This window comes from Numida meleagris, chromosome 4, assembly GCF_002078875.1.
Source record: "Numida meleagris isolate 19003 breed g44 Domestic line chromosome 4, NumMel1.0, whole genome shotgun sequence".
In the NCBI taxonomy this organism is placed as follows: Eukaryota; Metazoa; Chordata; class Aves; order Galliformes; family Numididae; genus Numida; species Numida meleagris.
In genome coordinates this window covers 15,447,476-15,462,034 of record NC_034412.1, presented here as the reverse complement: position 1 = coordinate 15,462,034, position 14,559 = coordinate 15,447,476, and the positions used below count along the sequence as shown (strand labels likewise).

The 14,559-nt window shown below is 37.9% G+C and overlaps 1 protein-coding gene across 7 annotated transcripts in view; it reads left to right on the top strand.

Moving 5' to 3' along the window:
* OPA1 (OPA1, mitochondrial dynamin like GTPase) overlaps positions 1-13,175 on the top strand; it is a 52,692-nt gene extending 39,517 nt beyond the window's left edge. For 6 of the 7 annotated variants that reach the window (XM_021395195.1, XM_021395193.1, XM_021395194.1 and 3 more), the window contains 2 exons: positions 10,663-10,740; positions 11,233-13,175. In XM_021395195.1, coding sequence (XP_021250870.1) covers positions 10,663-10,727 — 65 coding nt within the window. In that variant the 3' untranslated portion in view covers positions 10,728-10,740; positions 11,233-13,175. The remainder of the gene's footprint in view (positions 1-10,662; positions 10,741-11,232) is intronic. The other variant, XM_021395192.1, reaches the window with a different exon arrangement.

The following is a 14,559-nucleotide window of genomic DNA, read 5'->3' as shown; positions in this document are numbered from 1 at the left end:
GAGCCTAAGAAAACGTGCCTGCTCTATCTTGCCTTATTTTCCCTTATTTATTCCTTTCAGACAGCTAAGGTATGAGTGTTACAAAGACACTGTTTGTGTAAAAATGTGATTTCTGCACAGGATAATGTCACAGAAGGCTAGTACTTGCAAAGCATCTCTCCTAGATCATCCAATATCCTATTTCCTCAAAATTAAAAAAAAAAAAAAAGAGAGAAAGCACAGAACATCCTCAAATTATATATAAAACCATGTGCATTTATGTGAGGAAAGTAATTGCAGAAAGCCTGGGGAAATTTGATCCTGAAATTACTAGGTTTGAATGTGAAGGGGTCAGCCTGCAAGTTTGTTTGTCAGTAACACTGACACCTGTACAGGTGTCCTGGGCTAGCTGAGACTTCGTTCTGCACAAAAGCCTTTTGAAACTTGTAGGTAGTGAGCCCTCACATGAAGAAAAGGCAGTTCTTAGCTCGAGGCCATTTGTTTAAATTCTGTCATACATTTGTAACTTGTAAAATATAATAATTTGTGAAAATTCTTTTTCAAGACCAAAGCTTATAAAAAAAAAAATCAGCATTATAGTAAAATACTTCTGAGTTGTATATCTAAAGCCATCATTTCAATGTCACCTCAGGATACTTCTGTTGAATCCTTGACGGCTGAATATAAACCTTGCAGTTGTACCGTGCTGCGTTCTATTTTGCAAACTCTTTGAGTTCAAATGATTTAATATCATATATACACATAATCAACTTGATTGCAGTTAGAAAGCTACCAGTAAGACTGGTACTTCCACATGGAAGTTGGTAACTCAGGATCTGGGATTTCTGCGCTATATTTGGCTGAGCTGAGTGGGCTCTGTCTGTTACATGCAGCAAACTGATTTAAATCCAAGTCATCTTTTTTCGTTATGCATTTATGCAAAGTTGAGGATAAAGTCCATGAGTAGTGCTTTGCTCTGTGATTATGTGGCTTTTTTCCTTTCTTTGCTGTTAGCTGCAGAATAAAATGCTGTGTGAAACTAATACTATATTATGGTCGTTACTGTAGTCTAATTAAACTTCAGTCTCTTGAGATGACTGTCAACAGTATTTTGACTTATACCTCTGTCCTACATGACAGTGTTGATTACATATGCCCTTGACTTGGCTTTGTCTTGGCTTTTTACTTCTGTTTTCTTTGCTGTTATGAGCTTTACATTTTTTGAAAGGTTAAAAGGTTTCATAGGGGAAAAGCTCAGCTGTAGGAGGAAAGTTCTGCTCTCAGATGGGCAGATCTCAGATAATTTCCCCTAGAAACCAAAGGGCAAAAGGGTAAAAAGCTGTTAGTAGTCCTTACATCAATGTTTAAGGTGCGTGTTCAGAAGCAACGTAGTTTTCAGTGTTTACAAGAGAGAAAAAAGGTGTAATTTTGAAAATGCTGACTGTAATGCCCAGATGTCATTTATACTGCACAAGGGATTCTCAAAGAATGACGTGGAGAAAAAAAAAAAAACTTGTAGGAAGTCTAAATGGAGGAGTTGTTTTTAAGAATTTGCAGAATTATAGTAATTTTGTGCCCTCTTTTCTTCCACGATGCCTAACTATTGCTTGGGAAGCTACTTAAGGAAAATGTGGTCACTTCATAGTTGTGAGATGTTTCATGGAACTGGCAGCAGTCCTGTTCTGCTCCATTCAGCTGGTCGTGGTGGCATGCTTGTGAGAAGCACGTAGTTCTGGGCTGACCCTGAGCTGCCAGAAGTTTACACAGGAGGTGCTGTGGCCTTTTATCCAGACAAAAACAGAGGGGTCATTTCTCCCTGGGAATCATCAAATGCATCGCCAGCGTGTGCGAGGTAGTTGCTATCTTCACAGTTCCCTGCCAGCAGCTCCTACCAGGATACTCCGTGGCCTGCATCTTATCAGGGGCAGAATGTCACTTAGAAAACATTCATTTCTGCCTAAATTTCAATCAGTCAACTGAAGTGCTCATGTGGGCCACGTGTGTCAAATGAGATCAAGCTTGTTCTGATGTCAGCAGCATGCAGGTGGCAGCAGGACTCCCATGCTCCATTTGAGTCCTTTATAGGACCCAGGGCTCTGTGATGCATAGTCGGGGGCAGTGTGCTTGGAACTGGTCAGTGTGATCATCCACATCGTCCATTTCCCTTGCCTTTGAATACAGCAAGTCAACAACGTGAGGCTAAAATGCATCCTGTTATTTTTAGTAGGTATGTTCAAGTTCTTTTTTTTTTCTTTGAGTTCTGGGGCAGCTGCATGAGCCTGAAGAATTAAAACCAGAAGAATGCGTAGGATGGTCTCCATCAAAACGCAGATAAGGTAGTTCCTGCTTTGTATCACAGCAGAAAGTGCTTTAAAAAGCTGCATCTTCTCAGAGAGGGAAATAATCCTCCAGGGAGAACATCCATCACTTGTAAACCTCCTGTGATGGAGTGATGGTTTACTTTACTTAAGAATCCCAAATGACCAAGGTCTGTCTGCTGTGATTTCTTAAAGTTATTGATGAAGAGTTAGGCTCTGGTGTCCAGGTTCTAAAACAGATCCTTACAAAGTTCAGCACATTTATCACTGACTAAGTGAAGCCTATCACTTCAAGCTGACATTGAAAAATAATGATAAACTGCTACGTGAGTAATGACATATTTAATGCCTGCTGATCTAGACCTGTGCCTCAACCCATGCCTCTTGTACTTGAGGGTCATTCTGTTGTATGCCAAATTTAATTTTTTCCTGAAATGCCCTTAGTGATGCAAGAATCAAGACACATCATTGGTTGATATTTTCTTTTTAATACTGGCCGTTTGAGGGTAGCTATTAATCAAGTTGTAAGTACTTATCATGGAGAGATTGCTGTTTGCATAAATGCAAAATTTTAAACGAAGCACTGTAGGTATGTGTTTGGTATGAGTATGTAACTGTGGACTGTAACACTCACATCTCCAAAAGCTGGAGATACCAGTGTAATGACTATGAATGTTGTTGTACGTCATACCTTGCTTCTAATGTGGAAGTCTATACAAAAATTAAAAAATTTTTAAATATTTTCAGATAGTGATGATGGCAAAATAAGAAAATAACTGAACAACCTGCTTTTCACCTAAAGTTCGCTTTAAGTTCACTGAAATTTGCTGTTGTTAGGATCTAAAAATTATCACAATCTCCTTTTCCAACATTATTTATTAGAATTTCACATAAATATTCCTGATAGCATACTAGATCATTATCTAGCTAACTACTGGTTAATTTTATGTTGGCTGGAGAACGAACATGTATCAGTTGTTTATACTGTTGAAGTTTTATAGCTAAATGCAATAGTAACCTTTATGTAAGTAACTTAATTTAATAAGTAATACAGCTGTACATGTCCTTCTGCATCAAGTAGAAAAAAGCAAGCTTTTTTACACCACTGGATGAATCATTGGGTAATATTTCTGATCTGCCTCGATTTTCTTCTTTTTGCCATTTCCACCCCAAATAATGAGTATCATTGTGTTCGGATTCATTCAAAGTCAACAGTTTTGATTTTGAAATGAAAGCTCTGTAGGTCTGATTCAAGATGTGAGTGTTTTATGAGGTTTCTTTGTCATTCTGCTATTAAGTTCCTTCTAGCTGTCCACTGAGCAGCAAAACTAAATTCTGTTGAAAGATTGAGTTATTAGTACGGTTTTAATTAAAAATCCAAGGTAGAAACAGAGGACTGGAAGGAACCCAAGTCTTACCTTGCTATTGCAGACATCATGCTTCTCCTATACTTGATTATTACCTTTATTAAGCTTCATTTGTACATTAAGCTCATGTTAATGACAATATAGAAATGTATACTAGTCTGTGACCTTACATCATGCTTTGGTAATATTTAGTTTATGTTCTGTAGACAAGCAGGACTTCTTATGTAATAACTTGTAGAAACATACAAAGTCAGAAGTCTGTGTAGTTGTCACTTCTGCTTCGGCCACGTACCTCAGTTTCATGTGCTCCTGCCCTGCCAGGCACTGGGAGACTTGGTGCTCGTCAGTCTGAAGAGCCCTGGGGACTTCTCCAAGAAATACAGTGAGCTTCTGTCCTGTTTGGCTGAGGGGCGGGGGGGGGGGGGAAAATGTGTTGCTGCAGCCGTTTCATTAAGTTGCAGAGGTCTCACTTGTGAATCTGGGGCAGCTATAGGTCAGGACACTGATTGACTAGTAACCTACAGTTTCATCAGCACGACGCACAATTTCTGTTTCTGGTGCTAAAAAGCATTATTAATAATGCTACAATAACATGGCAATGCTCAGTGCCTTGTAAAAATAGCTGAAGTGTTTCCAGGTTAAGTTCTCTTCTACTGCCATCTGGTTCCCTTTAGTCTGAACTCAGCGATGCTCTTTTTCTACAGGTAGCTGACAGCTTTGCTCAGATACAATAAGCAGAATATGGTATTAATACTTAAAACAGGAGCAACTTCAATGATGACAACTTCAATATATATTTTTATTTTTTTTCCTGTCTAAAATGACCCAGGATTAACATGCTGGAACAGGTTGCCCAGAGAGGTTGTGGATGCCCCATCCCTGGAGGCATTCAAGGCCAGGCTGGACGTGGCTCTGGGCAGCCTGGTCTAGTGGTTGGCAACCCTGCACTCAGCAGGGGGATTGAAACTAGGTGATCATTATGGTCCTATTCAACCCAGGCCATTCTATGATTCTGTGATTAAGATTTTGTTAGAGCAGACTAAATACACGATCTACCCAATCTTTTCCTGTTGTAGCTGTAAGAGGGAAAAGAAAAATTTCACTCATAATATCTTTGTAGAAAGCAGTTTCTCTGATGTTTTCTCCTGTTAATGCCACACTAAAGGAGATTTTCAGCCAGGTGGTTACAGATAAAGTCACATCTGTGGAGCTGATGTTCAGGCTGACACCTGGAGATCTTAATAGTGGCCTCTTAAAAGTTGTATATTTTTATTGATTCGTGGATTTACTATATGAACCGTTATAAATGCCATTTAAACTTTTCAAAGTTTTGCAGTGCTTTATTACACTAATGAGCTAATTAAGAATCATTCACGTGATTCATCCTCTTCTCCAGCCTTTTTATTAAAAAAAAAAAAGTAGTTGCTGAAACTCCTGACAAACCAATATTTATAACAGTTTGACAGCAGGATGAGGAACAGCGATTGTCTTTATAACAGCTTAAAGAAAAGGCCTTTCCAGCACCCAGCCATGCAGTTGCAATCTTGACCTCTTTCTTATGCTGGGAACATACATACAGCAGACAAGCAGCACCTCCCGTGTGTTTTCTTGACCCTTTGACTGTCCATTCACTTCCCATCTGTTTTGCAGCCTTAAAGGAACAGAGGGGGCCCTCTACTTATAAATCTGTCTTTGCAGCTGATAAATGATGTTCTCTCTCTTTAAGGGCAGCTTGGGTGGTTTTACCTTTTTTTTTCCCCTCCTCTTAAAATTTTAGCTTTCCTCTTGTCCTCATCCAGAGGAAGACATGGTATGTGAACAAGAGGAAACTGGCAAAAAAATGTGATGGGTAGTTTCAAAGGATTTTCTGAACTTCAGCAGGACGTGACCCTGCAACGATCAGTGAATTATAGGAGCTGTGAGGCAAGAGAAAGCGTGTTGATGCAGGTCCTGTAACAGTGGGTGGAAGTCTGCTTTCTGGGGCATTTTTAGAGTGGCTTTTAGTGTGTTGCCTCTTACTGTTTCAACAAGAAGTCTAGCTTCTGCATGGCCTTTAGAAAATTCAGGAATGCAGTGCAAAAGGCTGAACTTTGAGGAGGTTTTTTCAGTTCTCCACCTGGCTGTGCACAGGGGGTTGAGTACACGTGTGGGATCTGTGACTTATGTAGCCCTAAGCTGGAATTCAGCTTTCAGTAGGAAACTGTGGGTCTATGTTTCCAGTTTTTAATGGTGTGCTTCTGGGCGTTCTGGTGAAATCTGACTACACACCAGGCTTTCCTTTTTGCTAGAGGAAAGATGAGGCATTCACAGCAGTAAATTCTAGATTTTTGCCTTTATGGTTAATTAACCATAACATAGAAGAAGCGTAGCAAGCAGTGGCAATGTTTATAGGCAACAAGGGGATTAAGAAAGAAAGATTGGGGGGGAAAAAAAAGGAGGGGGAGGTGCTGAAGTGTAACCAAAACCCAGAGCAAAATATCAAAGCTATGTAAACATTAGTTGGACATAGAAATCACTTTGCTGTAGAACAGGAGGATTTACAATGAGGTATTAGCAAATGTTATCGTGCTTTTTCATGCTATGTGCTGCATTGAAATACAAAATGAAGATGGATCTCTGTTCAGAAAGAGTTTACTATTTTTTATGCTGCATTTGAAAATTGATGCCATATGGGCTAACTTGTAAACGAGGGACAGGGAAGCTTTTTCATTGGCCTCACACGATAAAATACTCATGCAGCTTCCTCCAAGCAGTGGTGCAGGGAGATGTGATTTTTCCTTTACAATTCAGTGCTAATCCCATTGCTTATTTATATCGAGGTATGCGTGTTTTGAATGTTTGAAAATTCATGTATCTTGAGAAGCATAATCAAGACGATTTTGTGGAGAGAGGTCGCATCTCCTATTAAACCAAATAACGCAGTTGGAAAATTTATTCTTTTCTTGTTACTTAAAGCCTTGTTGGAATAAGTCAGTAATGTGCTTTACTTTAATAATTTGTTTAATATTATTTTGAGATTATGTGGCCTTATCTGGCCACAGATAAGATAAACACTTATCTTTGTTTGATAGATGCCTTATTTTAGCTGTTTCATGTTAGCAGTGATTCCCTGGCCTCTGCATTGTTAATTGGTAGATAATCTTAGTTACAACAGGCTGCCATCATTGAGCGTGCAGTCCTTGTAAGAATGAATATTTGAAGAAGTTTTCTTCTGACCAGCTTAAGATATTAAGAAAAGCAAATTCTATCTGCGAGCGTGGGTTTTTCTGTGTTCCCAACATATCCAAATCCTAATTACAGATCAATTAGTCTGGGTTTGAGCCTTTTAGATCTAGTATCACAGGATTAATGAAAAGAAAATGAATGGGTAACAATATCGTTTCATATGGAGATAAGGATAGACTGAGCATGAATGAGGATCTCATGACATCCAAGGAAAGAATTTCCTCATTCTGTCCATGTAGTTTTATGGGATATGGAGAGAGGATTATGGGAATATTCATGACCAGATCAAGAGGCATAAGGAGTTGATGTATGAACCGGCTTATCTTTTAGGTAAACACAGGGTAAATGGGAAGTAGAATGGCCATTCATTGCCCCTAGGCTTGTGGATTTCATTGCTCTGAAGATGGAAACAAGTTTGATTACAGTTGTTCTTTGTTGATACCGTTTGATTTTTGGATCGCTTTTTAACAGGTGGCAACTTCAATTCTGCTTTAAAATTGTCAAAGACACTGTGCTCTTTCTAGACACTATGGGTAATATTAAGCAATAGCACGTATTTAAACTTCTGAAGCACTGTATAATAAGACAGTAGCCCTTCCAGCCTACTGGAGCATTGTGTTAACGGAACTGGGGTAATTGAGCATGTTACAGAAATCATTTGCTAGCAACCAAATGCTTTTAATCCAAGGTTTACTTCTTCATGGAAAAAGCATCACAATACATGGAAGGAGCAATATGTTACTTAGCCTTTTAGTCTTAGTCTTTTAATTTCCTTGTGCAGTGTTTGTGTTTGAAACCCAAGTGATATTCTGGGTTTGACACGTTCATACTCCTGTAAATTAAAGCACATTTTGTTTTCAGCAAGGCTAAAGCCAATAACATTTTGATCAAGTTGTCGATGAAAATGATGCAAATTTGGGTATGCAGTTTCTCTGTTTCATGGAGAATTTTGAGTTGCATTCAAAAACTTCTTTAAATAGAGGCAGATAGCATATGACTCTTGAACTGGAACAATTAATTCTGTGACAAATGCAATGTCACATAGCGCTGGGGAGCATATTGGCCGCTACACAGAACCGCAGACGCTCCTCTTTTATTCTTTAGGAAACTTCCAAGCATTTATATTTACTGGTTTATTAAGGTGTGTGTACTGTCAATATGTAATTCTGCTATTTCCCTATTTAAAAAGTAAAGTAATTTAGCATACTGTTTCTTGGTGCTACAGAGTGGGCCTGTGGAAGAATCAGTTGGGCTGCTGTCTGCTGCTGTAGGAGGCTTACTGCTGCTGGGAGCACAAGGCAGAGCATGAGGAACTGCTGCTATTTGGCAGTCATTGTAACTGTTCTTTCTTAAGAATGGCTAGCGTGTTTTTTCAAAGTATTAAATTACCTCTAGACCTCATAATTATTACAGTTAAGCAATCATTTCAATTCAGCCCAAGTATAAAAACTAATAAAGTGCTCGTAATATGGAGGCAATTTTAGTATGTCTGTTCTCTGAACAAACACAGCTGATCCAGTACATTTTAGTGGAATAAATATTTGCTATCCTGTTATTTTAATATGCTCTAATAAGAAAATTAAAATGGCTTTTGTTGGCACAAACCTTTTTTAAAGGTGATATAATTTGAGATTTTTGCTGATGCTATTAATTTTCAAGACTTTAATATTACATTAGCAAGGGGTTGAGTAGGGAAAATATTTGCATTTAATACTGCTAAATCTCTTCGCTTTCACAGAGTCGATGGTTTGATCAATGTAAAAAGCATATTTGGGGGAAGATGTAACAGTTTTTATATATAGTAACTGTATACATATAATATATCCACACTGAAACCCAAGCTATTAAGAGCAGTAATATAATGAGATCTGATCTCCAATACCGCTGGGAACTGCTGCTCAATTTTGGAGAGGGAGATACAGGATTAATGATGTCCAAAAATGCATTGACTCTGTCCAGTGTCGAAGGACAGTTTTTTCAATGCTAATTTTGTAAACAATCACAGAGCATCCATACTGTGAGCTGCGTTATGTAGCAGACTAAATAAATGCCATAGTGCTGTTGGCTTTGTTACAGAATAGGTTTACATACTGACATGTAAAAAATACCCACTTTTTTACTTTAAGAAGATAGTATAATACTTTTACTTCATAGGAGCGTAGTGATCGCAGGAATTTTTCTTTTCTGTTGTCAGCATCCAAATGTTACGTTTGCTGAACTGAATCGAGACTACTTCTGGCAAAAACTAGCTACTGCTGTTCCACAACTTCCAAAAATACAGCTTTCACCCTCGTACTGTAACCTTTTTTTAATACCAAAGCCAGCAGGTGCTCTGTTAGTAGATGAGCAGCGCTGGGGAAGATGATACTGAAGAGCTGAAAGCGTAAGGGATTTGCCCTTCGTCACCTTAACGCTGTACTGTAAAGATGGAAGTTGAGGCTGCTTCATTCCCCTGCAGGCTGTTTTCCATCTTTTATTTCAAATGTTGATTAAAATTCTCTACTTCTGCTAGAACGGGGCTACGGGATTTTGTTGAATTTCGCTGTTGTTACTACTCTAAAATGGGTTTCACCATGATCTGTGGGATTGTCCCTTGGTTACTAGATGAAACTTTCAGTTCCCTTGGGTACATTCTTATTGCATTCCCATTTGAGGCCCTATTTTTCCTGCACCCCCCTCCTCCTCCCCCAATATTTATGTATCCTATTTTTAAGGATGACTGCTGTGTTTTTTCTTTCTTTTTTTGCTGTTAATTCAGCTCAGTAAAACCCATTTACAAATATGGTATTGATAAAGAAAACGTTAATAGAAGTTTTATAAAAGGAAGAAAGAAAAGCTCAAAACTTTTGTCTCCAGACAAACTTACAGCTCTGGTCCAATAGTATTTTCATCTCATGGGAGGGGACACATTTCTTATGTGTCTCTTCTCATCTAACTTATTTTTGCCTATCGTAACGCTTCCCACCCATTCCCTCATGTTCCCAACCTGTGCTTTCTTCATGGCTATAATCACACGCAGAAGCTTCAGTGAAGATGTGGTGAGAGAGAAGCAGGAAAGCTTGCAGGCTTTCAATTCCAGCTAGGTTCTAAACCTTGCTTCATAAGCTGCTTACTAAATCAAACAGGTTATGTGGTAACAAGTACTGTATGGGATTGGGAAAAGAGTGGAAGAGAATGCCTAAAAGCCTGTATTTTTCCCAGTCCATGTTGCCTTTTTATTAGTAGTACCTATTTGCAATTGTGTTCCAGTAATGCTTTTGTAAAGAAATAAGCTCCTAGCTTTAGTGTTCTATATAAAATGAGGCTCTGCCCTCATCCATCTAGTTACTGCCGAAATGCAAGGAAATAAAGTGTAAGCCTTAAACATTCTTAACACTGTGCATGCCCTTTTGTATAGGGGTGCTGAATATTGATGTTTGCTTCGCTGAAATTCTGCCTGCTGGAAGGTCACTGGCTTTTAACTCGTCTTAGAATGATTTGTGGTGTTAGTGACACTTGCTGTGGAGAATAAGGACAATTCCCTAAGCGTAGCAGGTGTAGGGCAGTTCTGCTGCACGTGACCCAATGGAAGCTTCAGTTTTTTGAAATACAAGTATAGGATTTCTTTTCTAATGTAAGATTGCTGTGGTAAACTTTAGAATTATTAATAAAGCACAATAATCGTGAAATGTATTTGCAGAAGTTCTTCAAAGGGGGGGAGTATTTCTTTTCTTCTGATGTGGAAAAATTGGAGTAGCTAGATGTTTTAATTACAGTCTCTTTAATTCCTCCAGAAAAAGTTCGGGAAATCCAGGAGAAACTTGAAGCCTTCATAGAAGCCCTCCATCGAGAAAAATAGATCATTCAAGCAGGTAATCATGTGCAGTTGATAAAAGAATTATTACAGTTTCTTCTCTGTTCAGTATAAAATAATTATGTCTCTTGGATGCACGTATTTGCATACAGACTTTGTGAAAATGTTTTTTTATTTTGTTTCAGTGCCTCTGCTGCTTGCTTCTAACATGTGTAACTATACTTTCAGCTTTTATGGTACAAGCAGATATGAAACTCAGTAAAAATACAATTAATGGCTAGTTGTTAAGATTTGATTACTCTCAGTTCATTGTTTCTTTCGATGTTAAGAGACAGTCTGTAACAAACTGCAGTGAAAATTAAGGAAGCAAATTTCTTGTCTGCAAAGTGTTTTGAAATCCTTTCTGTATAGGCACTATATAGTGCATATAACTTTTGTTTGCAATTAGGTCACTTGCAAATCTCGTTTTCAGTATTAATTTTCAAAACCAAAAGCCTTAGGGCTGTGATATATTTGCACACATTTTAAAATAATCTCCTCTTATTTTCAGCAGCAACTTCACACAGGAATGCAGCCTTTTCCAGGATACCATGCACAAAGAAGACTGACCGCTTTCGTGTCCCATTCTGTTTCTTACCTTTTGGGGAGCATTGTGGAATGTTGGAGGAAAAAAAAAAAGAAAATAATGTCCCCTCGGACTGAGAAACTCAATCAAATCTGGCCTGTTTTTTTTAATTTTTGAAGCTACATGTATGTGACAGAAGAACCTGATTTGTGTCTTGATGAGATAGCCTGGGAGCTTGTCAGAGTTCTACATCTAAGAGGTTTTTTTTTTCCTGATAGGAAAAATGCTTCTGTTGTTGTCATCTGTCTTGTACAGTGGAGCTGGATCAGATTCATAAAGGGATTTTATCTGTTGTTGGTTTCTTGCCTGCAAATGCTCCTAGAAGTTTGACATAAAGTTCTAGTATTTTGATGTACATTAAAACACCCTTCTAAGTCATGCCATTTCTCTGTTACGCTCTGTTCTTGAAACAGTCTCTGCTCGCTCTGGTACAGGTTTTAAAGCGTGGTGTTGAGATGTTGAGAGGAAGTTGTGAATTCTGTTATACTCAAAACTCTTGAGAGACGTCATTCAAGGAATTCAAGTGCTTTCAAGTGAAAGTGCAGACTGCTGTTCACTGACACCTTAAAAGGTTTGGCTCAGGAAATGACACCAACAGCGGCTTCTTTTACCAGTTCTTTCCTAATACGTGTTCCTTGGAATCGTGGCCGATTACATTTCATTTCTGCCATTGCACAGACTGATTTCCTTCTTAAATCTTCCCTTTGCAATAGGCATAAAGTAAATTGATTATACGTAAAATGTAGGAAGATAGCCAGTACAATTTCAACTTGTCCAACGTTTTGAAGTAAAAAAGCAAAAATATTATTTCTTTGTTTCTAATAGCTACTGTAAGACCAAGATCACTTTGATATCAATGCTGTGCACAAAGTCCCTCCATAACCACTTGATATCTGTCATTCAATATAGTAAAAATAAAAACTGAGCATAGTCTTTCCTCTCCTGCATTTTAGTTTTGCCATGGAAATGTCACTTCTGACAAATGTGAGTATGATATAGGCTCTGTATCATAGGTGCCCGGTGATTTATCACCACTATATTTTTCTGCCCACACTTTGCAACAAATGATCTGGATACACTTCTGAATACTTCTGTGGAAGAAGATATTAGGCTTTAAACCATTTGTTTTGAAGTTGTATCATTATGAAGGTTGGAAACTTGACATAGAGTTGTTTTCCTTTTTGGAAAAGGCTACTGATTTCTGAACTCCTGGCAATTAAAAGAGAGGAGCCTGACTATTTTATAACAGTTACCGTGCCTGTTTGCTCACAGTGAAAACAATAGGAATTTTGGGAAGATGTTCCCTAGATATTCAAATAATTAAGTACTTAGGCTATTGTATGAAAAGTTAACATACAGCTATTCATAAAAAGTTGAGAAATATTGCAAGGTAATCCTAATGTTTGGGGATTATTTTTGTCATCGTTTAAAATTGCTTTTCTGAAAATGAGTTTTTAAGAATGGAAAAATGAAGAAAAGGCTTCAATCATCATCATTCTCTGACAATAACTTCAGAAATGTATATTTGCACAGTTCTGAAAGAAGATTCCATAGGCTGTATAGCAAGTGAAATAAGTCTGTACTTGTGGTAAATTACTCTTTGTATAAAAAAAAAACAAAAACTTTTGCATTTACTTCAAGAGATCACTGTCAGAAAATTACATTGTGTCATGTAAATGTTGCAAAATATTACATCCAATGGTCCAGTGTTCATCTCTCAGTGTGATGTTCCTCTAGTTCTAGTTCTGACCTCTGTGCTGCTCATCTAAAACTCAGCATGATGTATTCCATGAAAACTAGGTATTTATTGAATAAAAATGTAACTGAAGGAAAAATAAAATGTGGATTTTGAACACAACGCTATTGTACTCAAGAGTCACTTGGGCTTTCTTTTTCTCATTTGTTCAACTGTGGAAAAAGTATGCTGTTATGGTACTATGATTCAGAAGTGCTATATTAGCACCAAGTTAGCAATAATTATATTAAGTGTTTTATTTCAGTATGTGAACTAATGATTACCTTACCATTGAGAAATGTTGAAGTAAAGGGTCTATAAGTCTGACCTAGGACCCCTTGAGTATTTAAAACTCTGCGTTCTTGATAGAGTTTGGTCCTGGAGATGTTCATGGGATACTTTTGCCAGTGAACATGTTGCCATATGAACTCAGTCTGTGATGATCTCTATGTTTTTGCAGAGTGACAGCAGAAATTTTCTTTGACTCTTTGAGATGTGTTTCTGTTTCTTTGAGATGCCATAGGAAACATCCCAGTCGTGCTTCCTTATGTGGAAGGGGTGCACATTGATGAAGACTACAGAAAATAGGAGGTAATAAATTCACTTCCCATATTTACCGTTTGTTTTCACTTCCTTTGGGTGCAGCTTGTTAGAGAACTTCCTTGAATGGAAAGTCAAGTCTGGAGAGAAAGGAGAGATTTGACTAAAAGTCTGATTACAAACTACCCTGGTAGGATGAACTAGTGCATTTCCAGTTATTGCTGTCTCATATATAGATGTGACTCTAGAAGCTTGATTTCCAGGTTAGAAGACCTTTTACGAGCACTTTGATCACTTGCACAATGGGAATATATTTGTTTTTCTATAAACCTTACTAATTGGTAAAAAGAAAAAGCTCTCATCTTGACATGCAGCTTTCAAGCTATCTTAAATCTTGAATTACTCTGTCACTTTCCTTCTTAGGATGCCCTTGCAGTGACTGATCATCTCCAAGGTACTTGTTTAGTTTTTTATTTTAGTTCAGGTATACTAGATCTTGTTCTATTTTATAATTAGTTTGATAGTCTTATCTTCCCTTGCAGAAATCTTCACAGGCCACGTGCTTGTTTTTATTTAGTAAAATAAATGCACCATAAAGCTCTTGTAAGATGGGTTCTATGTAGTCAGTTAACTCCTACAGCTGTCGTTTGTTAGAAGTGCTCTATGCTCTATATACCTTTTACTACAGAGGTGTTTTTTTTATAGGACAAGGCTGTGGTCAAGAATTTTTTAGCGTTTGATATAGCTACAGAGACAAAGGGACTGAAAGAAAACTGAGATTGTAACAATGATCCGTGCTGTGGCGCTGGCACATAAAGCACATTTCTGTGTACACATGTTGCTGACTTCTGCCATCACCTCTGTGCTTTAGCACATCAGAAAGAGAAAATATCCAAGCTGTCATTCTGTAAACAAATGCTAAAAATCACAGGTGGGGCTTTAGTTAGACTCTGGAAGTGATTGATATAGTACTGAAA